The sequence below is a fragment of the Mauremys mutica genome, unplaced genomic scaffold, assembly GCF_020497125.1.
Source record: "Mauremys mutica isolate MM-2020 ecotype Southern unplaced genomic scaffold, ASM2049712v1 000557F_np12_obj, whole genome shotgun sequence".
NCBI lineage: Eukaryota > Metazoa > Chordata > Testudines > Geoemydidae > Mauremys > Mauremys mutica.
This window is the reverse complement of record NW_025423004.1, coordinates 11,826-36,263: the sequence shown is the minus strand read 5'-3', so window position 1 is coordinate 36,263 and position 24,438 is coordinate 11,826. Positions and strand designations below refer to the sequence as shown.

The 24,438-nt window shown below is 69.0% G+C and overlaps 1 protein-coding gene across 1 annotated transcript; it reads right to left on the bottom strand.

Annotated features, from left to right (window-relative positions):
- Positions 1–343: 343 nt before the first annotated feature.
- On the bottom strand, positions 344–24,196 carry NEURL4 (neuralized E3 ubiquitin protein ligase 4). Its single transcript, XM_045000644.1, has 29 exons — positions 24,014–24,196; positions 23,127–23,505; positions 20,846–20,911; positions 19,249–19,532; positions 18,065–18,176; positions 17,597–17,685; positions 17,233–17,305; positions 16,699–16,969; positions 15,752–15,933; positions 14,281–14,366; positions 14,029–14,191; positions 13,239–13,437; positions 13,054–13,130; positions 12,263–12,341; positions 11,849–12,024; positions 10,074–10,202; positions 9,138–9,283; positions 8,315–8,530; positions 7,615–7,713; positions 6,642–6,791; positions 6,070–6,234; positions 5,011–5,169; positions 4,555–4,734; positions 3,718–3,811; positions 3,484–3,591; positions 3,054–3,198; positions 2,796–2,908; positions 1,760–1,925; positions 344–1,660 (listed from the first exon to the last, which is right to left on the bottom strand). The coding sequence occupies exons 1-29, from the start codon at positions 24,194–24,196 to the stop codon at positions 1,456–1,458; spliced, it is 4,494 nt and encodes a 1,497-aa protein (XP_044856579.1). The 3' UTR covers positions 344–1,455.
- Between the last annotated feature and the right edge of the window lie 242 nt (positions 24,197–24,438).

The window sequence follows — 24,438 nt, the reverse complement described above, 5'->3', positions numbered from 1 at the left end:
CACATAGGGCACAGCCGTGGAAGGACTGTGCCCCCCCCCCCAATGCTGGAGCCGGGGGAGACCCAACCTCCTGGGGTGCCAGGGGAACCCGAATTGGGGTGCATGGGGGGGTCACCTCCAGGGAGGCACCCAGGGTATGTTGGGGGGTAACTACTGTGGGGTGTGGGGGGGCAAACCTCACAAGGAGGCAGTTCTGCACTAGGGCATGAGACACACACACAGACACACTTGAACTGGGTGGATGGCGGTTTATCAATCGGGGGGGGGGTGCTCCACGAACAACCCCCCCCTTTACACCCCACATTCAACTCCACCCCCCCCCCCCACGGCTCTGCCTCCCTCTCCCCCCCCACCCCCAGCCTTACATGGAAAAGCATCTTAAATAAAAACTTAAAAAAAAGTAACAGGTTGGGGTGAAACGGGGGGAGCTGCGCCCCCCCCCGCCATCCCCACCCCCAAGGAAATTCACATTTCAACACCACCGACGGGTAATAAATAAGGGGGGGGGACAAAATAGGGTGGATGGGGGGGAGGGGAGCGCTCTGGGGGCAGGAATGGAGAGCTGGCTGGGGGGGGCAGGGAGGGAAGGGGGTGGGGGACAGTGATAACTGGGGGGGGCAGGGTCATTTAGTTGACATATCCGCCCCCCCTCCAACCCCCCTAACCTGAGCAGGGGGCAGCTGTAAGTGCTAAAATTCACCCCCTTAAAATACAGGGTGGGGGCACCCCCCCCCCAACGGACACCAGGAGAATCACTTCCCCCCCCCCCCACTTCAAGGAGGGGGGAGTAACAGCTAAACCCCCCACACACACACACACACTCCCCATGGACTAGTCCAACCCCCCCTCCCCCCGTCATTCAATCTAGTGCTCCCCCCTTGAAATGTTCAATGGGAAATCCCAGCCTAGGGCAGAGCTGAACCCCTCCCCAGCATGAAATCATGTGGGGGGGGGGCATGGAGGTACGTCTTCTCTACCCCCCCCACAACGGAAGTGGTTTAGGGGGTAGACATAGACCCCCCCCCCACGAAAAAAAATTAAGTCCTTTGGGGTTCAATAACCCCCCCCCAAATCTCCCCGCATGCTACAGGTGCCCCCCCCCCCCCCGCCAATCCTTAGCATTTTCTATGTGCAAAAGACAGCTCTGGCCACCGGAGGGAGCTGTGTGTAGGGGGGGGCCTCCCCCCCCCCCAGCTTTAAAACAGTGTCAGACTTGTCCAAATTCTCCCCCCCTCCCGCACCCCCCCAGGCTGTGCCACAGGAGGGGGGGGGGACCCTCCCCCAAAATGGCAGCCGCTTCTGGGGTCATGCCCCTCTGCTGGGCATCCGGAGAGGGGGCGCAAAGACCCCCCCCCAGAAATGCAGTCGTCCTCTGGAATAGGGGGGGCACTTAGAAGAGGCCCCCCCCCAGCATCCGGCGCCCCCCGCTGGTCCATACGAGGGGTGTGGGGGGGGTCATTCCACGCGCACCAGCAGGCCGTAGAGGACGGTGGCCCCCTTCTCCTTGGTGACCCACTCGAGCTCGGCGGGGCTGAAGCGGGGGTCCGGGGGGTCGGGGGCGCCGGCCGAGGGGGGGCCGGGCTTGTAGGAGCCGGGGCGCACGCACACCTGGAAGGCCACCTGGGCCCCGTGCTGCCGCTGAGACTTGGGGTCCCGGAATCTGCGCGGAGGGGAAAAAAAAAAGAGAGAGAAGGGGGGGTCAGGGACCCACCGCTGCCCCCCAACTCGCTGGCCCCCCCCGGTGGCGGGCAGCACTCACTGCACTTTGGTGGCGAAGGCCTCCAGGCCGGCGTAGCGCAGGGTGGGCGAGAGCAGGACGCGCTGGGGCTCGGCCCCCCGGCCGGGGGAGCTGTTCTCCGGCTCGTGGTAGCCCCCGCCCTGGGGGTCCGCCTTGGCAGGCCGGCAGCTCAGGATGGACGCGCTGCCTGCGGGGGGGGGGGGGGGGACCGGGACAGCCAATCAGTGAGCCCGGATCAGCCCCCCCCCTGCAGGCCCCACCCGCCTCCCCCTGTGGGTGGAGTCTGGGGCCTGGAACCCATTGGGCCAGGGCCAGGGCTGGTGGGTTAGAGCAGGGGGGGCTGGGAGCCAGGACTCCTGGGTTCTCTCCTCGGCTCTGGGAGGGGAGTAGGGGCTGGTGGGTTAGAGCAGTGGGGGCTGGGAGCCAGGACTCCTGGGTTCTCTCCTCGGCTCTGGGAGGGGAGTGGGGGCTCGTGGGTCAGAGCAGGGGGGGCTGGGAGCCAGGACTCCTGGGTTCTCTCCTCGGCTCTGGGAGGGGAGTAGGGGCTGGTGGGTTAGAGCAGTGGGGGCTGGGAGCCAGGACTCCTGGGTTCTCTCCCCGGCTCTGGGAGGGCAGTGGGGGCTGGTGGGTTAGAGCAGGGGGGGCTGGGAGCCAGGACGCCTGGGTTCTCTCCCCCGGCTCTGGGAGGAGAGTGGGGGCTGGTGGGTTAGAGCAGGGGGGGCTGGGAGCCAGGACGCCTGGGTTCTCTCCCCGGCTCTGGGAGGGGAGTGGGGGCTGGTGGGTCAGAGCAGGGGGGGCTGGGAGCCAGGACTCCTGGGTTCTCTCCCCAGTGCTGGGAGGGGACTGGTGGGTTAGAGCAGGGGGGGCTGGGAGCCAGGACGCCTGGGTTCTCTCCTCGGCTCCGGGAGGGGAGTGGGGCTGGTGGGTCAGAGCAGGGGGGGCTGGGAGCCAGGACGCCTGGGTTCTCTCCCCGGCTCTGGGAGGGGAGCGGGGGCTGGTGGGTCAGAGCAGGGGGGCCGGGAGGGGCGCATCGGGCTCGGTGCCGGGTCCCTCCTACCTGCCCCCAGCTCCCCTTGGTCCAGCATCCTCCGGACGGCGCCCACGCTGGTGCCGTGATAAGCCATGTGCCACTTCTTACAGGTGCTGGCCACCTCCAGCTGGGGGTTCACCCTGCCAGGGGGAAGGGGGAGGGTATCAGAGCCAGGAACCCCCTCCACCCATACCCCACATCCCCCCCCCCGCCGCAGTCCGTTCCCAGCTAGACCCACCCACACCCCAACCTCCCCCCCGCCAGTCCGATCCCCCTCCCGGGTACCTGAGGTTGAAACGGCACCAGCCGAAGGGCAAGGCGTAGTCCCGGGGGGGGTCCCCCCGCTTGTAATAGGCCTCGTCCCCCCGCAGCTTGTGGCACGACTCGCAGTAGCAGAGGCTGAATTTAGGGTCTTCGGCAAAGTAGTCGTCTGGGAGGGAAAGGGGGGGCGAGTCAGGTGTTGGGGGGGGAAGAGGGGAGCAGAGGCAGCCCCCCTTTTCCTTCCCCTCCTCGGGAGGAGAGCTGGCCCGAGCCTGAGGAATGGGGCGTTAACTCTGAACCCTAATGACAACGTCCACCATCCAGCTCCCGCACACGTTGGAAACCAGCCGGCCCCCTTCGGTCGCTAACACGGCGCCACATGGGGCGGGTTCCTGAGAAGCGGGGTGCCCCCCACCCCACCCCGCTGCCCCCGGAGAGGCGGCTCCCGGCTCACCTGGCAGCAGCAGGAGGTCCTTGAAGCGGGCGCAGAGGGCGTGATACTCGCAGGTCTTCATGGTGTTCGTGTCCACGGGGGGCGTCCAGCACACGCTCTCCTTAATGCCTGCCACAGAGACAGAGGGTAGCCAGCCCCGCCCCTGCCCCACACGCCCCAAAGGCGCAGAGGGGAGGGCCCTGCCCCGGCCCCACTCCCTCACCCAGGCAGATCCCGCCCCCCTCCGTCACTCACCGTCCACCATGTCTGCCTTCTCCATGTCCGCCTGGGCGCGGGGGTCCCCGCTCTCCCCTCCCAGCGCTGGGGTGTCATTCGTTACTATGGTAACCTGGGGGGACAAATGCACTGGTTGGGGGGGAGCTGGGTGCCAGGACTCCTGGGTTCTCCCCCTGGCTCTGGGAAGGGAGTGGGGGCTGGTGGGTTAGAGCAGGGGGGGCTGGGAGCCAGGACTCCTGGGTTCTCTCCCCGGCTCTGGGAGGGGAGTGGGGGCTGGTGGGTTAGAGCAGGGGGGGCTGGGAGCCAGGACTCCTGGGTTCTCTCCCCGGCTCTGGGAGGGGAGTGGGGGCTGGTGGGTTAGAGCAGGGGGGGCTGGGAGCCAGGACTCCTGGGTTCTCTCCCCGGCTCTGGGAGGGCAATGGGGGCTGGTGGGTTAGAGCGGGGAGGCTGGGAGCCAGGACTCCTGGGTTCTTTCCCTGGCTCTGGGAGTGGAATGGAGGCTGGTGGGTTAGAGCAGGTGGGGCTGGGAGTCAGGACTCCTGGGTTCTGTCCCCCGCTCTGGGATGGGAGTGGGGACTGGTAGGTTGGAGTGGGGGCACTGGGAGCCAGGACTCCTGGGTTCTCTCCCCAGCTCTGGGAGGGGAGTGGGGGCTGGTGGGTTAGAGCAGGGGGGTTGGGAGCCAGGACTCCTGGGTTCTCTCCCTGGCTCTGGGAGCGGAGTAGGGGATAGTGGTTAGAGCAGGGGGGTTGGGAGCCAGGACTCCTGGGTTCTGTCCCCAGCTCTGGGAGGGGAGTGGGGGCTGGCGGTTAGAGCAGGGGGGGCTGGGTTCTCCCCCCCGCAGGGGCGGGGCTCACCTGCTCGCACTGCCCGTAGAGGTCGACCAGCACGTAGCAGGGGCTGGGGATGTCCTGGGCGGCCACCCCCTGGTCCATCCCGTTGACGTAGAGGTGCAGGCAGCCGCTCGAGTCCACCAGCAGGCCCAGCACCGTCCCCTCGGGGCACGTGTCCAGATTGGGCCCGTAGTTCTCACAGATCTGGGGGGGACGGACCACAGTGAGCCCCGGGCCCCATTCCCTGCCCCCCCTGAGCCAGCCAGTCCCCGCCCCGGGGCCGGGGGGGGAGCCGGCGCCCCCCAGAGGGGACAGGCCCCTGCCCCATTCCCCGCCCCCCTGAGCCAGCCAGTCCCCGCCCCGGGGCCGGGTGGGAGCCAGCGCCCCCCAGAGGGGACAGGCCCCTGCCCCATTCCCCGCCCCCCTGAGCCAGCCAGTCCCCGCCCCGGGGCCGGGTGGGGCCGGGGGGCCCCTCCCCACCTTGAGCGAGTTGTGGAAGACGGAGTCGCGCTGCAGCAGCCAGGCGCAGCGTTTGAGGGAGCAGGCCGTGGCGGGGAAGTTGAGGCGCTCGGGCGAGGTGCCGATGAGGCCCAGGCACAGGGACGACGTCCACTGGGGGTTCAGGAAGTCGATGTGAACCTGGGAAAAGGGGGGGGGGGGGGAGGAAACGTGGGAGAACAACCGTGATGCCACTGGAGAGGAAGTGATGTCAGAAGCCACCGGGACCCACCTCCCATGGGGCCCTGAATGGTACCCCCCTGTGTGAGGTCACATCCCCATCATGACATCACACGTGCCCTAGACGGACAGGAGCAGAATCAACATCCTCCCTATCACGACATCACATCCTCCCCCGACAGGAAGTAGCAGGCCCTATAGCCACCTCCATCATGACATCACATCCTCCCCTGACAGGAAGTAGCAGGCCCTACACTTGCTCGCATCATAACATTGTATCCTCCCCTGACAGGAAGTAGCAGGCCCTATAGCCACCTCCATCATGACATCACATCCTCCCCCAACAGGAAGTAGCAGACCCTATAGCCACCTCCATCATGACATCACATCCTCCCCTGACAGGAAGTAGCAGACCTTATAGCTACCTCCCTCATGACATCACATCCTCCCCCCTCCCCTCTCATGTCACATCCTCCCCCATAATGACATCACATCCTCCCCAGATATGATGGAAGGGGGAGGTGGACCTGCTACTTCCTGACATCACCTCCTCCCCCGACAGGATGTAGCAGACCCTACAGCCACCACCATCATGACATCACCTCCTCCCCCGACAGGAAGTAGCAGACCCTATAGCCACCTCCATCATGACATCACATTCTCCCCCGACAGGAAGTAGCAGACCCTACAGCCACCTCCATCATGACATCACATCCTCCCCCGACAGGAAGTAGCAGACCCTACAGCCACCTCCATCATGACATCACCTCCTCCCCCGACAGGAAGTAGCAGACCCTGCAGCCACCTCCATCATGACATCACATCCTCCCCCCAGGGGCAGGAGGGGGCCCAGGGCCACACCTGGAACAGCTGGCCCTGGGGCAGGGGCTGGGCGATGACCACGATGCCCTGGTTGTAGCTGGCCACGCGGGTGGCCGTCAGGTTGCCGTTGGACAGCAGGATGTTCTTGCCGTGGTTCTCCAGGAACTCCATGGCGGCCGGCGGCACGGGGGCCTCGTTCTCACACTGCAGCCAAGGGGAGGGGAAGGGGGTCACTCCCCAGCTCGAGCCGGCAACCCCCAGAGGGGACAGGCCCCTGCCCCATTCCCCGTCCCCCTGAGCCAGTCAGTCCCCGCCCTGGGGCCGGGTGGGAGTCGGCGCCCCCTAGAGGGGACAGGCCCCTGCCCCATTCCCCGTCCCCCCTGAGCCAGCCAGTCCCCACCCTGGGGCCGGGTGGGAGTCGGCGCCCCCTAGAGGGGACAGGCCCCTGCCCCATTCCCCGTCCCCCCTGAGCCAGCCAGTCCCCACCCTGGGGCCGGGTGGGAGCCGGCGCCCCCTAGAGGGGACAGGCAGCATCTTCCCACCCTGAGGCTGGAGCAGGGCTGGCGCCCCCTCAAGGCCAAGGGGTGAACTGCCCGTCTCCCAGCACTCACAGGTGTGGGCTCCTCCTCCTCCTCTTCCTCGCTGTACGTCTCGGAGGCGACTGACGGGGGCTTGGTGCCGTCCGACTCCTCCAGCACCGTGGAGCTGACAATGGAGACCGCGGTGACGCGCCCGTACAGATCCAGCACCACGTAGACGTTCTGAGGACACAGGACACGGGGGGAGAGGGGAGGCTGGTGGGTTAGAGCAGGGGGGGCTGGGAGTCAGGACTCCTGGGTTCTCTCCCCGGCTCTGGGAGGGGAGTGGGGGCTGGTGGGTCAGACCAGGGGGGGCCGGGAGCCAGGACTCCTGGGTTCTCTCCCCGGCTCTGGGAGGGGAGTGGGGGCTACTGGGTCAGAGCAGGGGGCGCTGGGAGCCAGGACTCCTGGGTTCTCTCCCCGGCTCTGGGAGGGGAGTGGGGGCTGGTGGGTTGGAGCACGGGTCCTGGGAGCCAGGACTCCTGGGTTCTCTCCCCAGCTCTGGGAGGGGAGTGGGGTCTAGTGGTTAGAACCGGGGGGCTGGGACTGCTGGGTTTATCCCACACTGCAGCGAGGCGGAACCCCTCAGCACTGGACACGGCAGGGACAGAGACGTCCGGTTGTGGGGAGGAAGTGATGGGGGACACTCCGGGAGCTCACGGGGCAGCGATTTCCTGTGACATCACATCATATTTCCCCCAAACAGGAAGGGGCGGGCCCTAACCCTGGCATGACATCACATCACATCTGCTCCCAGACAGGAAAAGGTGGGCCCTATGCCCCGCCCCATAAGATGTCATCATCGAAGGGCAGACCAACACCCATGACATCACAACCCACCCCCGACAGGAAGAGACGGACCGACGCCCATGACATCACAGGTCCCCCCAAAAGGCAGCCCCCTTGGGGGCCGCTGGCTGCTGGGGTGGGGACCTACCCAGCGGGGCTCCCGTGGGCTCTGCCCCCCAGCACCATTGGGCAGTTGGGGGTCCCAGCAAGGATTTACCTTGGCCACGCCGGTGGTGGCCGGCCCCATGTCCTCGCCGTCCACCAGGATGTGCATGGTGTCGTCCGCACAGCGCTTCACCCCCACGCGGTTCCCCACCTGCCGGGAGGGGGGGCCTGGGTCAGAGCCATGGTCCCACCGGCCCCACAACCCCTGGCCGCTCCCCGCCCCCCGTCCGCATGCCCCCTGCCCACCCCACCCCCCGACCAGACTGCTGGGCCCCCCATCTGCACGCCCCCTGCCCACTCCCCTCTCCCCCAGACCACACTGCTGGGCCCCCCATCTGCACGCCTCCTGCCCACTCCCCACCCCCCAGACCAGATCTCTGCCCCCCAATCCCCTGCCCACTCCCGCCACCCCCTCGGGATCAGACCGCTGGACCCCTCATCCCCACGCCCCCACCAGGTCTCTGGGCCCCCCTGTGCCCACTCCTGCCACCCCCCCCCCCGAAGGATCAGACCACTGGGCCCCCCAAGCCCCTGTCCATCCCCCGCCCACTCCCCCAACCCTGGGACCAGACTGCTGCCCCCCCCCCACTACCCCCCACAGGGACCAGACCGCTGCCCCCCCCCCCTCCGGACCAGATCACTGGGCCCCTCCAGCTCCACCTCTCTCCCCGCAATGGGCCTCTGCAGCCCTGCATTTCCCCTCCGCTCCCCCCGCCCCGCCCAGCCCCCCCGCCCCCCCCGGCGCCGCTCACCCCCAGCCTCTCCAGCGAGCAGCCGTAGTTCTGCTTCTGCAGCTGGCCGTTGCGCCGCACCTCGGAGCCGGCCACCAGCCAGGTGGCCTTGGAGTGCAGCTCCGGCAGGGAGGCCGGCAGCCCCGTGGCCGCGTAGGGCACCTCGGAGGGCAGCAGGGTGGTCAGCCCCACGTGGAAGGAGCCCGACCACTTCTCGTCCAGCTCCTCAATCTTCACCTGCGGGGGGGGGGCGGGGGGGTGAGCACGGGGCACAGGTCAACGAGCACGGAGGGGGAGGGATCCAACCCCAAGGTCAGAGGTCACCGAGCAATGGCGGGGGACAGGGAGTCTGGCTCCAAGGGTCAGAGGTCACCAATCAACTGGGGGGGAGGGGAGAGAATCCAGCTCCAAGGGTCAGAGGTCACGAGCAATGGGGGGGCGCCTCTGGCTCCAAGGGTCAGAGGTCACCAATCAACTGGGGGGGGAGGGGAGAGACTCCGGCTCCAAAGGTCAGAGGTCACCAATCAATGGCGGGGACGGGGAGTCTGGCTCCAAGGGTCAGAGGTCACCAATCAACTGGGGGGGGAGGGGAGAGAATCCAGCTCCAAAGGTCAGAGGTCACCGAGCAATGGCGGGGAGGGGAGAGAATCTGGCTCCAAGGGTCAAAGGTCACCGAGCAACAGCCAGGCATGTGAAGGTCTGGCTCCAAGGGTCAAAGGTCACTGAGCAAGGGGGGGGGGGACATGAGTGTAGCCCCCACCCCAGAGCCAGGCTGGGCACAGCGCCCCCTACTGACCCCAGGAAGAAGGCACCGGCTGTACCAGCCACCTTAGCTCAGACTCACCTCAAACACCTCGTCAGCCTTCAGCTCCTTCATGCTGAAGACGATGCCGTGGCTGTAGCCGGCCACGCGCACGGCCCGGCACCCGTTGTCCTGGAAGGCCACATTCTTCCCGCAGCTGCTGTGGAAGCGGTGAGCCACGCCCGGCACTGGGGGGGGGGGGGGGCAGGTGAGGAGAGACGTGGCATCAACAGCTGGTGGGATGCTAAGGGGTGCTCTCCCCTAGTAGGCAGGGCTGGCTGCAGGGCGGCGCCAGGGGGCACTGTGGGGTAGGGAGCGGTGCAGGGGGGCGCTCTCCCCTGGCAGGCAGGGCTGGCCCCATGGGATACTAGGGGTGCTGTGGGGCAGGGAGCGGGGGGGGGGGGTCAGCAGTGGGTGCTCTCCCCTGGCAGGCAGGGCTGGCCACAGGGTGGTGCTAGGGGATGCTGTGGGGCAGGGAGTGGGGCGGCTCAGCAGGGGGCGCTCTCCCCTGGCAGGCAGGGCTGGCCCCAGGGTGGTGCTAGGGGGCGCAGTGGGGCAGGGAGCAGGGCTCAGCAGGGGGCGCTCTCCCCTGGCAGGCAGGGCTGGCCCCAGGGGGCGCTGTGGGGCAGGGAGCAGGGCTCAGCAGGGGGCGCTCTCCCCTGACAGTGGGCTGGCCACAGGGTGGTGCTAGGGGGCGCTGTGGGGCAGGGGCAGCAGGGGGCGCTCTCCCCGGCAGGCAGGGCTGGCGCCATGGGGTACTAGGGCTGCTGTGGGGCAGGGAGCGGGGGGGGGGGCGGTTCAGCAGGGGGTGCTCTCTCCTGGCAGGCAGGACAAGCCCCATGGCACTAGGGGGCGCTGTGGGCCAGGGGCTCAGCAGGGGCGCTCTCCCCGGCAGGCCGGGTGGGGCTGCTACCGACAGGGGGCCCCCGAAGTCAGCACAGCGATGCAGCCAGCTCTGGGGCGGGGCGGGGCTCTCACCTGGCGAGTGGAGGGGGAAGGATTTCTCGGTGACGTTGCTGGTCGACAGGCTGTTGTCCATGGGGCCCGTGGCGCTGGTGATGGACACCTGGACGCACTGGCCGTAGAGATCCACCACGGCGTACACCTCTGTGCCGCGCCGCCGGGGAGCAAAGGGTTAACCGGGCCGCAGCTGCGACAACACCCAGCTAGACTATTACCCCCCCCCCCCCCGCCCCCATCAGGCCAATGGATCCATCCAGTCTGGTATATGTCCACCCCCCCTTCCAATGAGCCCACCCACATCAGTATACTCCCCCCCCCCGCCACAAGCCCAGTGGGCCCATCCAGGTCCCCCCACGCAGACCAATGGGCCCATCCAGCCTATATAGCCTATATAGCCTCCCGCCCTGGATTGGCCCAATGGTCCCCCCACGCAGACCAATGGGCCCATCCAGGTCCCCCCACGCAGACCAATGGGCCCATCCAGCCTATATATCCTCCCGCCCTGGATCGGCCCAATGGTCCCCCCCACGCAGACCAATGGGCCCATCCAGCCTATATAGCCTCCCGCCCTGGATCAGCCCAATGGGCCCATCCAGTCCCCCCCATGACCAATGGGCCCATCCAACCCAGTATATCCCCCCCCCCCACCAGATCAGTCCAATGATCCCATGCATGGGGGAACACAATAGGCTGGATCAGACCAATAGGCCCATCCATGGGGGGGGGGGGGAGAAACACAGCAGGCCGGATCAGACCAATAGGCCCCTCGCTGCAGGGGGAACATGCCAGGCTGGATCAGACCAATGGACCTGGGGGGGGGGGGAGGAGGAGACACACACTTAGGGTGACCAGACGTCCCGATAAAATCGGGACTGGCCCGATTTGGAGGAGTTTGTCTCACGTCCCGGCCAGAGTACGGTCGGGACGCCATTTGCCCAGTGGGGGGCCCATCTGTGGGGGGAACATGCTGGGCTGGATCAGACCATTGGGCCTGTCTGTGGGGGGGGACACAGTGGGCCGGATCAGACCAAGAGGCCCATTGCTGGGGGGGGGGGGGGGGAACACAGCAGGCCGGATCAGACCAAGAGGCCCATCGCTGGGGGGGGGGGGGGGACACAGCGGGCCGGATCAGACCAAGAGGCCCATCGCTGGGGGGGGGGAAACACAGCGGGCCGGATCAGACCAATGGGCCCATCTGTGCGGGGGTACACACTGGGCCAGGTCAGACCAAGAGGCCTATAGCTGGGGGCGGGGGGGACACAGCGGGCCGGATCAGACCAAGAGGCCCATTGCTGGGGGGGAACACAGCGGGCCGGATCAGACCAAGAGGCCCATCGCTGGGGGGGGGGGGGACCACAGCGGGCCGGATCAGACCAAGAGGCCCATCGCGGGGGGGGGGAAACACAGCGGGCCGGATCAGACCAATGGGCCCATCTGTGCGGGGGTACACACTGGGCCAGGTCAGACCAAGAGGCCTATAGCTGGGGGCGGGGGGGACACAGCGGGTCGGATCAGACCAAGAGGCCCATTGCTGGGGGGGGAGGGTGGGACTCAGCGGGCCGGATCAGACCAAGAGGCCCATTGCTGGGGGGGAACACAGCGGGCTGGATCAGACCAAGAGGCCCATTGCTGGGGGGGAACACAGCGGGCCGGATCAGACCAAGAGGCGTGTCCGTGGGGGGAACACAGCGGGCCGGATCAGACCAAGAGGCGTGTCCGTGGGGGGAACACAGCGGGCCGGATCAGACCAAGAGGCCCATCGCTGCGGGGGGCGGGGAGGGGCGGCTCACCCTTGGCGGGGGGCAGGCCGGAGCAGGCCACGCCCTGGTCCACGCCGTTGATGAAGTAGTGCAGGTCCCCCTTGGCCGTGCGCATCATGCCGATGCGGGAGCCCGTGGTCAGCGAGTCCAGGTCGCAGCCGTAGTTGTTGCGCATGGTGTTGCCGTCCTGCATGATGGCCGTGCCGCTGCGGGGGGGGAAGGAAGGGGGGGGGGTCAGGAGGAGACACGGTCCCACGCCCCCACAGGAACCCAAGCGAGAGGTCCCCCCGACATATCCCAAGCCACAGCCCTGACCCCGCCCCCCTATATCCCAGCTCCCCGCCCCAAGACACGGCCCTGCCTCTCCTGTGGCTGAGCCCCCGGAAACTCACCTGAGCCCCCCCCCCACATCCCCCCTACCCCCCGCCACACACACACACTCACCTAAGCATCCAGGTGTCGTAGTCGATGTCCGTCATGGTGTTGGGGAACTCCAGGTCCTCGGGCCGGATGGCCGTGACCCCTGCCCGAGGGAATCCGAGCCGTGAGGGGCTGGAAGGGGCCCGGAGAGGCCGCCCAGCCCCCCATTCGCCCTAGCCCAGCCCCGCCAGGGGTCCATCTGGGCCTCCCCCTCCACCCCTCGATAACACACACCGCGGAACGGGCTCTGCACTGCAACCCCCCCCCGTGCCGAGCGGCTTTTCGGCCATACGAGCCCCCCGCTGGTTAGCCCCTGGTTGATTTTCCCTTCCTAAGTGGGGGCCGGGCTGATGGTCTTCCCTGAATTTCAAGCTGGCGAGGTCAGAAAAATTTGGCGCGGTCGGTTCGACTTCTGATCTGGCCCCAAAAGCGGTGGAGACCCCTCCCGGCTCGGAGGCAGCCACGAATTCGGAAAATAGACTCGCCACTCTGTTATCCAGGTGAGTCACCAGGTCTCAGTGCGATTCGCCCGGCGCTGAGATGCAGCCACCTCTGGGGCAGGGCGGCCGGTTACCCAGGGACCCCTCGCCCAGCGCTGAGATGCGCCCACCTCTGGGGCGGGGCGGCCGGTTACCCGGGGACCCCTCGCCCGGCGCCGAGATGCAGCCACCTCTGGGGCGGGGCGGCCGGTTACCCAGGGACCCCTCGCCCGGCGCCGAGATGGGACAGGAAGTGAAACCGACCGCCGTCCCCCAGCGGCGCTCTCCGGGCGGGTGGGGAATTCCGCCAGGGACGTGGGCCCCCCCGTCTCTCACCCGCCTCGATCGAGCCGGACCAGCGATCCACCATCTTCTGGATGACGATCTCGAAGAGTTCCCCGTCCCGGAGGGCCCTGTGCGGGGAGAGGGGAGAGCCATGAAGCCCGGAGAGGGGGCAGGCCGGGGGCGGAGGGGGGGCGGCGCGGGGGGGGGCGGGCGCAGGGCCACGCACACACACCGACCGGTTGGAGATGACGATGGCGTCGTTGAACTCGCTGCGGCAGTTCTGGCGCAGCGCCGTGCGCCCGCCGTTGGTGATCACCGCGTTGGCGCCGTGCAGCTGGTGGAAGCGCAGGTCGGTCACCGAGGCGGCGGACGAGGGGCTGCTGGGCGACGGCTGGTGGTTGCCCTCCGACAGGTCGTCCGGCAGCGGGAGGAGATCTGGGGGGGGGGGGAAGCGAGGGAGGGGGGGTGTTCCCGGGGTGCACAGGGGGGCACCCCCGGCTGTAGCCCAGCCCCTGGGACACCCCCCCGGGCACCAAGAGACAGGGTCCCCCCCCAGGTATATCCCAGCCCCCCGACATGTCCCTGTCCCCCTCCCACCCCCAGTTCTATGCCAGCCCTGGGAGCCCCGCCCTCACTGAGACACGGCCCCCACCCTGCTATATCCCAGCCCTGGGACCCCCCCCTCACTGAGACACGGCCCCCACCCTGCTATATCCCAGCCCTGGGACCCCCCAGCACCGAGACACGGCCCCCACCCTGCTATATCCCAGCCCTGGGACCCCCCCCACTGAGACACGGCCCCCACCCTGCTATATCCCAGCCCTGGGACCCCCCCCTCACCGAGACATGGTCCCATCCTGTCCCCGCCCCATATCCCAGCCCCCCAGGACGCCCCATGGTCCCATCCTGTCCCCGCCCCATATCCCAGCCCCCCAGGCACCGAGACATGGTCCTGTTCCCCCTCTCCTAGATCCCAGCCCCCCCGGGAGCACGGCACGTCCCTGCGACCCCCCCCGCCCGGCTCACCGGTGTCGTCGAGGATGGTGGCCTGCGCCGCCTGCCCGTACAGATCCACCACGGCGTAGACGTTGGGTGGCACGTTCCAGGCGGCCGGCCCCTGCGCCACCCCGTTGACGAAGAAATGCAGCGTGCCGTCCTCCTTGCGGACCACGCCCACCGTGTCGCCCGCCTGGGGGGGGGGGCAGCAGAGGGGGTGAGGGCACTGCCCGGGGGCGTGTTGGGGGGGGGGACGGGGTGCCCCCCGCCCCCCCGACTCACCTTGAGCCGGTCCAGGTTGTGGCCGTATTCGTCCAGGATGGTGGTGCCGTTGTGCATAACCCCGTTGCCCGTCATCATCCAGGTGCCTGGGGGAGAGGAGACAGCCGGGGGGGGGCGTTATTGGCAGCGCCCGGCCCAGTCACGCAGCTCGCTGTTAACCCGCGGAACTACCTGCCGCAGGACCCGGGGACCGGCTCAGCCGCGTGGGGCCGTCACCAGCCTGCGAGGCCTCACCACTAGCCCCCCGCAGTCGTCAGTTAACCCAGGGAACTACCCACCGGTCTGCCCTGGGGAGAGGTTAACCCGGGGAACTACCCGCCACAGGAACCAGGGACCAGCTCAGCCACGTGGGGCCGTCAGCAGCCTGCGAGGCCTCACCACTAGCCCCCCGCAGTCGTCAGTTAACCCAGGGAACTACCCACCGGTCTGCCCTGCGGAGAGGTTAACCCGCGGAACTACCCGCCACAGGACAGGTACTAGTCCGCCCAGGGAGAGCTTAACCTGGGGAACTACCTGCCACAGGGTGCAGCCTCCAACCCTCTGGGCAGCAGTTAACCCGGGGAACCACCCACCGGTCAGCCCTGGGGTGAGGTTAACCCGGGGAGAGCTTAACCTGGGGAACTACCCGCCGCAGGGTGCAGCCACCAACCCTCTGGGCAGCAGTTAACCTGGGGAACCGCCCACCGGTCAGCCCTGGAGAGAGGTTAACCCGGGGAACTACCCGCCACAGGACAGGTACTAGTCCGCCTGGGGAGAGCTTAGCCCGGGGAACTACCTGCCATAGGGTGCAGCCACCAGCCCTCTGGGCAGCAGTTAACCCGGGGAACTACCCGCCGCAGGACACGGCTGCCAGCTCCTGCTCCACTAACCAATTATCCCAGGAGCTACCAGCTGCCAGCACCCCCAGCCGGCAATTAACCCCGGGAACTACCCACCAGTCGGCCCTGCGGAGAGGTTAACCCAGGGAACTACCCGCCACAGGACAGGTACTAGTCCACCCAGGGAGAGCTTAACCCGGGGAACGACCCGCCGCAGGGCACGGCTGCCAACTCCCGCTCCACTCACCAATTATCCCAGGAACTACCAGCTGCCTGCACCCCCAGCTGGCAATTAACCTGGGGAACTACCCGCCACAGGGCACGGCTGCCAGCTCCTGCTGCAGCCATGAATTATCCCGGGAGCTATCAGTTGCCAGCATCCCTAGCTGGCAATTAACCCAGGGAACTACCCGCCACAGGACACAGGTACCAGTCCGGCCCGGGAGAGGTTAACGCGAAGAACTAACCACCATAGGGAGCAACCACCAGCCCTCTGGGCAGCAGTTAACCCGGGGAACTACCCGCCGCAGGGCACGGCTGCCAGCCCCACTTGGGGAGCTGGCCACCTGCTGGAGGCAGGGTGAGGATGGAGCCAGAGCCAGCCACCGGGTGTTATCCCCCCTCCTGCCCCCGAGGGGCGCCGGGGCCCGGACCTGAGCGGAGGTTGGTCATGGTGGAGGGCAGCTGCAGGTAGGTGGGGTTGTGCGTGGTCACCCCGATCTCGATGGAGCCGGCCCACTTGTCCACCATCTTGTCGATCCGCACCTGGAAAACCTCGTTGTTACGCAGGGCCCGGTTGCTCAGGACGACCCCGTGGTTGAAGTCGTCCGTGGCGCTGGGGAAGAGAGACGGGTTAGCTCGGACACGAGCCACCCACCCCGGTGCTGAGATGCGGCCACCTCTGGGGCGGGACGGCCGGTTACCCAGGGACCCCTCGCCCGGCGCTGAGATGCGCCCACCTCTGGGGCAGGGCGGCCGGTTACCCGGGGACCCCTCGCCCGGCGCTGAGATGCAGCCACCTCTGGGGCGGGGCGGCCGGTGACCCAGGGACCCCTCGCCCGGCGCGGAGATGCGGCCACCTCTGGGGCGGGGCGGCCGGTTACCCAGGGACACCTCGCCCGGCGCTGAGATGCAGCCACCTCTGGGGCGGGGCGGCCGGTTACCCGGGGACCCCTCGCCCGGCGCTGAGATGCGCCCACCTCTGGGGCGGGGCGGCCGGTTACCAGGGACCCCTTGCCCGGCGCTGAGGTGCGCCCACCTCTGGGGCGGGGCGGCCGGTGACCCAGGGACCCCTTGCCTGGCGCTGAGATGCAGCCACCTCTGGGGCGGGGCGGCCGGTGACCCAGGGACCCCTCGCCCGGCGCTGAGATGCGCCCACCTCTGGGGCAGGGCGGCCGGTGACCCAGGGACCCCTTGCCTGGCGCTGAGATGCAGCCACCTCTGGGGCGGGGCGGCCGGTTACCCAGGGACCCCTCGCCCGGCACTGAGATGCAGCCACCTCTGGGGCGGGGCGGCCGGTTACCCAGGGACCCCTCCCTCGGCGGTGAGATACAGGCTACACGATGGCCCCAGGCCCCGGCGGGGGCAGGCTGGCACTCACTGCGGGCGGAGGGCCGTGCGCCCGTCATGGATGATGGCCGCCTTCTGGCCGCAGTTGGCGTGGAAGAGGAGGCGCTCCGGCTCGGGTTCGCCCACCCCGCCGGCCTCCAGGGCGCGGCGCCCCACATCCGGGGAGAGCGCCCGCATGATGGCGTTGTTCCGCCGCAGCCGGTCGCTGTGGTTGTGGTTGTGGACGATGGTGACCTTCACCGCCATGCCGTAGAGATCCACCACGCCGTACACCACCAGCGGGGTCAGGGTGGTAGCCACGCCTGCGGGGGAGCGGGGGGGGGGGGGGGGAAACACACACCATGCAGCCACCTCTGGGGCGGGGCGGCCGGTTACCCAGCGACCCCTCGCTCGGTGCTGAGATGCAGCCACCTCTGGGGCGGGGCGGCCGGTTACCCAGCGACCCCTCGCTCGGTGCTGAGATGCAGCCACCTCTGGGGCGGGGCGGCTGGTTATAACGGCACCAGAGCAAACCCCCCTGCCAGGGGAGCGCGCCCCCTGCTGAGCCCCCCGCTGCGCCCCCTACCTTGGTCAATGCCGTTGATGTAGAAGTGCAGAGCGTTGTTGGATTTCCGGGTCAGGCCAATGTGATCCCCCTCCTGTGGGGACGAGGGGGGTGGCCGTTAGGGGGAGCTGCAGCCGAGGAACCCAATGAGGGGGTGAGGGCAGAGGTGGAGGGGGGCTGATGGGGGTACAGGGATACAGGGGGCCGGGTTTGGGGGAGCCTGGTTCGCACATGAGGGGTGCAGGTATATGGGGACCCCCCTCACCGGCAGAGGGCTGGCGATGGGGTTTCGGGGGGCCCGCAGGGGGTGGCGATGGGGGGCTCGGGGGCTCACCCGCAGGGGGGTAGCTAGGAGGGTTTGGGGGGACAGCGGGGGGGCTCTCACCTGCAGCTCGTCCAGGCTGAATTCGCAGTATTCCCGCCGCGTCCCTTTGCCGTTGGTCAGGATCCCGCAGCCGCTCATCATGATCGTGCCTGGGGGGGGGGGGGTCCTCCCGTCAGCCAATCAGCCGCGGGGACCTGCACCCCAGGGACACCCCCCACCCCATCCTGCTGGCCCCCCCCCACCCCCGCCTATTCAGCTCCTTCTTCCCCCCCAAATTCAGCCATCAAAGGAGCTGCACAGGAGTGGAGAAACTGAGGCACAAACCGACACCGGGACCCGCCCCTCCCCGAGACGGGGATAGAACCCAGGCGTCCTGGCTCGAACCCACAGAGCCGCCCCACCCCCAAGCCAGGAGAGAACCCAGGAGTCCTGGCTCCCAGCCTCCCCCCAGTTCTAACCACCTCCTCCCCCAGAAGCAGGGAGAGAACCCAGGCGTCCTGGCCTCCCCCCGCCCCCGCCGGCAGGTACCGGAGCGCAGGTTGGTCATGGTGGCGGGGTACTCCAGGCTGTTGGGGTTGTGGGTCGTCACCCCGATTTCGATGGAGCCCGACCACTTGTCCACCAGCTTGTCGATGCGGATCTATGGGGCGGCAAGGGGGAGGGGGGGGGTCAGGGGACTCACCGCTCCCCCGGCCAGCCCCCCCGACCCCACCCCACTGCTGTAGTTCACCCCCTCCGGGTGTACCCCGACTCTCTCCCCTCCTGCCCCAAACCCCCTGGGTAATGCCGCTACCCCCTCCCCAAAAGTCACCCCCTGGCCCCACAGCCTCACCCCGCCGCCCTCCTGCCCCATCCGTCCCCTGCGGGCTCCCCTCCAGGGCACCCCCACATCGGCGGGCGCCCCCGTCCCCCCCACCATCTGTCACACAGCACCCCCCGTTCCCCAGTTCCCCGTATGCCCCCCAACATCTCAGAGCATCCTGCCCCCCCAATGCCCCAGCCCCCCTATATCCCACCCCCCCCGACCCCCATCCCAGTCCCACCCCAGACGTAGGACATTTCATTGTCCGGTGGCTGGTTCCCCATGGCCATGCCGCAGCCCCCCCCAAGAACCCCCAGCCCCCCCCCCAAGAACCCCACCTCAGCCCTCGGTGTCTGGCTGCCCAGGAGCCCCATCCGCAACCCCCCCCCCCCCATGTTCCCCCAGCCCCCCCACCTCAAACACCTCATCATCATTCAGTGTCTGAGTGGCCAGGACCCCGCCCCCCCCCCGTGTCCCCCCAGCCCCCCCGGCCCCCCCACCTCGAACATCTCGCCGTCCCGCAGCGGCCGGTCGGTCATGACCCCCCCCCCCGGCCCCCCCACCTCGAACATCTCGCCGTCCCGCAGCGGCCGGTCGGACACGACCCCCCCCCCGACCCCCCCCACCTCGAACATCTCGCCGTCCCGCAGCGGCCGGTCGGTCACGACCCCGCCCCAGGCCCCCCCGGCTCCCCCACCTCGAACATCTCCCCGTCCCGCAGCGGCCGGTCGGTCATGACCCCGCCCCAGCCCCCCCCGGCCCCCCCACCTCGAACATCTCGCCGTCCCGCAGCGGCCGGTCGGTCACGACCCCGCCCCGGCCCCCCCCGGCCCCCCCACCTCGAACATCTCGCCGTCCCGCAGCGGCCGGTCGGTCACGACCCCGCCCCGGCCCCCCCCGGCCCCCCCACCTCGAACATCTCGCCGTCCCGCAGCGGCCGGTTGGTCATGACCACGCCGTTGTTGAACTCGTCCAGGGGGCGGCGCCGCTCGGCCGTCTTGTGGCTGTTGCTCAGCTTGATGAGGGTCCCGCACTTCTCGTGGAAGAGCAGCGCGTCGTTGGAGGTGAGGGGGGCGGCCCCCCCCTCGCCCGGCGCCGGGGGGGGGCTGCCCAGGCTGACGCTCAGCAGGCTGCCGTTGTAGGCCGAGAGGATGGCGTTGCTCACCGCCTCCGACAGCTCCATGCTGGACAAGCCTGGGGGGGCGCGGGCGGGCGGAGAGATGTTGGGGGGGGGGGGGGACAGGAATCAGGGATGGACGGAAGGATGCGGGGGAGGGGGAACCCGGGACGGACGGACAGATGCGGAAGGAGGGGGGGAGGGAGAGGAATCAGGGACAGACAGACAGACGGGGGGGGGGGGGGACAGGAAACAGGGAGACAGACAGATGTGGGGCAGGGGGAACCAGGGATGGACGGACAGACAGACGTGGGGTGGGGTGGGGGGGCGGAGAAGGGAACCAGGGACGGACGGACAGACGGGGTGGCAGGAAACAGGGAGAGACAGACAGACAGATGTGGGGGATGGGGGAGGGAGAGGAATGGGGGACAGACAGATGTGGGGGGGGAGGGAACCAGGGACGGACAGACGGACGGAGGGGGGAGAAGGAGAACCAGGGACGGACAGACAGACATTGGGGAGGGGAAGCAGGGACAGACAGACAGAGGGACCAGGGGGGGCGGGAGGGGAACCAGGGACGGACAGACAGACATGGGGGGGGAGAAGAGGAACCAGGGACGGACAAACAGACGGACGGGGGTGGGAACCGGGGACGGACGGAGGGGGGAGAAGGGGAAGCAGGGACAGACAGACATTGGGGGGGGTGGGGGAGGGGACCGGGGACAGACAGACAGACGGACCGGGGGTGGGGGAGGGGCCCGGGGACGGACGGGTTAGGGACGGGCTCACGCTCAGGAGCCGGAGTCTCCCCGTCAAGCCCTCTGGGCCCAGATTTACCACCCCACGGCTAGGAGGAGGGGTCAGCCCCCACGGGGGGAAGTCCCGCCCCCCCGGAGGAGGGGGATCGGCCCCCACAAGGGGAAGTCCCGCCCCCCCGGAGGAGGGGGATCGGCCCCCACAAGGGGAAGTCCCGCCCCCCCGGAGGAGGGGGACCGGCCCCCACAAGGGGAAGTCCCGCCCCCCCGGAGGAGGGGGACCGGCCCCCACAAGGGGAAGTCCCGCCCCCCCGGAGGAGGGGGACCGGCCCCCACAAGGGGAAGTCCCGCCCCCAGGCTAGGAGCCGGGGCCAGGCCAGCTGGGGTCTATTTGAAAGCCCGACCCGGCAGCGCCGCCTCCTGCCCCGAAGTCGACCCGGGCCCTAGCGCTCAATTCACGGGCGGGGCGGCCGCCCCCCTCTCCACGGCCCCCTCCCACCCTGCCTAGCACCCCCGCTGGGAGCAAAGGCTTCTGGGTAACGGCCCGGGCAAAGCTCGAGGGGACAGGCCGGCCCGGGGGCTGCAGCGGCTCGCGCTGCGGGACGGGGGGTGGGGGGCCGGTCGGGGTCACTCACCGTTCTCAGCCTCCAGGCTGTTGGGGAATTTATCCGGGCGGCTCTGGGGACGGGGCAGGGCCGGGCCTGGGAAGAGAAACACGAGGAAGAGGAGGGAAGCCAGTTACACCCCTCGATCCCGACCTGCCGCCCCCCAGCCCTGCCCGCCCCCCACTCCCTGCCCCCCAGCCCAGCCAACGCCCCTCACTCCCGACCCGCAGCCCCCTGCCAGCCCAGCCCTGCCCCCCGCAGTGCTGCCAACGCCCCTCACTCACGACCCACAGCCCCCTGGCCGGAGAGGGGCAGAAGGGGGGAGCATTGGGGCCAGCCCTGGCTGCCGGGGGAGGCCCTGCCAAGGCACAGAAGTGGGGGGCACTGGGGCCGAGGATGCAGAGGGACAGGCTGGAGCTCTGGGTAACCAGAACGGACCAGAGACACGGGAACCGGGCGGTCATCGGGGTTTCTTTGACCCTCTACTGCTGGGGGAATTTGTGCATCGTTATAGAGATCCTGGCCGGCGGGTATTTTGTAAATAAATTACCGAAATAATTGAAATGGGTGCGACTCCACAGCGTTATTTTGACAAAACATTTGCAGGATTTTACCCTATCGGGCGCAGGATTTTACACAATCGGGCGCAGGATTTTACACAATCGGGCGCAGGATTCACCCAGCAGCAACCTCTAAAGCAGAAGCGTCACCCCCCTGGGCACAACGGGGGCACGTTTAAGTGGCCGGGCGGCCTTCCAGGGAACCCGGCGCCCAGGAAACGAGCCAGACAGGAACCCGGCCCTTCAGCCTGGCAACCGATGAACGCAGCCCGGAGGTTCGGCTCCCCCGCCACAGCAGGAGGGGCGTCGCGACCAGCCGGCGTAAGGGGCGCAGAGGGGATCCCCCCAGGTCGCCAGCGCCAGCGAGGTCTCTGCAGCCAGCCAGAGACGCGCTGGGTCGGCCTAGCGCCGGCGAGACGTACGGCCGGGCGATAGCGAAGGCGTTTTGCGTCGACACTGAAAATGACGTTCTCCGAATCCGGGAGCGGACGACGCCAGGCAGGAGAAAGCAGCCGCTTCCCTCTCCGTCCGGCCCCGGGGGTCACCTCGGGAACGGCCCTTTGGCTACGGCGCCGGCAAGAGAGGAGCCCCCAGCACAGCACGGGGCGCGCGCTGTTTGCAAGTGAAGACAATAGGCTGGACGGCGGGTTAAGCGGTGGTTTGAAGGGGGATCTGGAAAGGTCGGGGGGGAGACCCAGAAAGGTGGGGGGGCCGGTTCTGTGAACACCGGAGCGTCCAACGGACACCCCGCGGGGACCCAGAAAGGTGGGGGGGACCCAGAAAGGTGGGGGGGACCGGTTCTGTGATCACTGGAGCGTCCAGGGGACACCCCGCGGGGACGGTGGTTTCGGGGGGGGGACCCGGAAAGGTGGGGGGGGCCGGTTCTGTGAACACTGGAGCGTCCAGCGGACACCCCGTGGGGACGGTGGTTTGGTGGGGACCCAGAAAGGTGGGGGGGACCCAGAAAGGTGGGGGGGACGTTTCTGTGAACACTGGAGCGTCCAGCAGACACCCCGTGGGGACGGTGGTTTGGTGGGGACCCAGAAAGGTGGGGGGGACCCAGAAAGGTGGGGGGGCGGTTCTGTGAACACTGGAGCGTCCAGCGGACACCCCGTGGGGACGGTGGTGTGGTGGGGACCCAGAAAGGTGGGGGGGACCCAGAAAGGTGGGGGGGGCGTTTCTGTGAACACTGGAGCGTCCAGCAGACACCCCACGGGGACGGTGGTTTGTGGGGGGGACCCGGAAAGGTGGGGGGGGCGTTTCTGTGAACACTGGAGCGTCCAGCAGACACCCCGGGGGGATGGTGGTTTGTGGGGGGGACCCGGAAAGGTGGGGGGGGACCGGTTCTGCGAACACTGGAGCGTCCAGGGGACACCCCGCGGGGACGGTGGTTTGGTGGGGGACCCAGCAAGGTGGGGTGGACACAGAAAGGTGGGGGGGGGGGCGTTTCTGTGAACACTGGAGCGTCCAGCGGACACCCCGCGGGGACGGTGGTTTGGGGGGGGGACCCGGAAAGGTGGGGGGGAGCGTCCAGGGAGGTCGGGGAGGGCCCGTCGCTCGCCGGGAGCGAGACAGCGGGGCCGGTTGCGTCGGCCGTGGAAATCAGGGGGGCCGACCCGCCGCGGACACACACGGGGCACGTGTTAGTGGGGTGCCCCCGGGAAGCGTCCCCACACTCCGCCCCCCTCTCCCCCCCATACTGCCCCCAGTGGACCCCTCCACACACTCCGGGGGTGTTTTTTTTCCTCTACCTTCATCTCCCGCGGCGCCGTCCTCGGCCTCCTCCGGCTCGCCGGGCACCACGGTGACCTGGGTGCACTTGCCGTAGAGATCCACCACGGCCCAGACGCGGGGCGGGAGGCCGGTGGCGGCCACGCCGCAGTCCCGCCCGTTGACCCAGAGGCGCAGCTCGCCGGCGGCCGTGCGCTGGATGCCCACCCGGTCGCCCTCGCCCAGCTGGTCCAGGTCCTGGCCGTACTCCTCCAGGATGGAGCGCCCGTCCCGCAGCACGGAGCAGCCCGAGACGACCCACGAGCCGCCCTTCAGCCCCGTGGCGCTGCTGGGGAAGTCCAGGTGCTCGGGGTCCAGCGCCGTCACCCCGATCTCGATGGAGCCGCTCCACGAGTTCACCTGCGCGGGGGGGGGGGGGGAGACGGCGGGAGTCAGGGCCGGCCCCTCCGAGGGGCCCCCCTTGCAGCCAGGGCCGGCCCCAACACCCCCACCTTCTGCAGCTCGGCAGAGCCCCCCCCTTGCAGCCAGGGCCGGCCCCAACACCCCCCCCCCCTTCTGCAGCTCGGCAGAGCCCCCCCCTTGCAGCCAGGGCCGGCCCCAACACCCCCCCCTTCTGCAGCTCGGCAGAGCCCCCCCCTTGCAGCCAGGGCCGGCCCCAACACCCCCCCCCCCTTCTGCAGCTCGGCAGAGCCCCCCCATTGCAGCCAGGGCCGGCCCCAACACCCCCCCCCTTCTGCAGCTCGGCAGGGCCCCTCGTTTCTGGCACTTGGTGGTTGAAACCCCCCCCCCTCCAAATCTCCCTGGCTCGCAGGGCTCCCCCTCCCTCGAGGTGCTCGGCGCTGCGCACCTGGCGGCCGAGGCGCCCCTCCCCCCCCCCGCGCTGGGCCGGGTGCTCGGCGCTGCGCACCTTGCGGTCGATGCGCACGGCGAAGACGCGGCCCGGGCGCAGCGGCTCGCGGCTCAGCACCAGCCCGTGGTTGAACTCCTGGCCCGGCTGGGAGCGCGCGGCGCTGCGGCCCCCCGGCGCCAGCGTCACCAGCTTCCCCGTGCGCGGGTGCAGCGGGCCCCCCCCGCCGGCCGGGCCCGACATCCCCCCCGCCGCCGCCGCCGGCCGCGCTTTACGGCCGCCGCCGCCGCCGCTCCGCGCCCCGGCGCCGCCGAGCTTTGCGGCAGTGTCGCGACGCCTCTCCCCTCCCCAGCGCCGCCGCGCTTTACGGCAGGGTCGCGCTTTACGGCACCGAGGCCGCGCCTCTCCCCCAGCGCCGCCGCCGCGCTTTACGGCAGCGAGGCCTCAGCGCTCGCACCGCGCCCGCCGCGCTTTACGGCAGTGTC

Coding starts and splice junctions, on each gene's coding strand:
- NEURL4 (XM_045000644.1), bottom strand. CDS start 24,196: ATGTCGGGCCCGGCCGGCGGGGGGGGCCCGCTGCACCCGCGCACGGGG. Junction 20,912..23,126: donor CGGCGCCGCGGGAGATGAAG/GTAGAGGAAAAA, acceptor TTCTCTTCCCAG/GCCCGGCCCTGCCCCGTCCC. Junction 15,934..16,698: donor CGCACGGCCCTCCGCCCGCA/GTGAGTGCCAGC, acceptor TCTCTTCCCCAG/CGCCACGGACGACTTCAACC.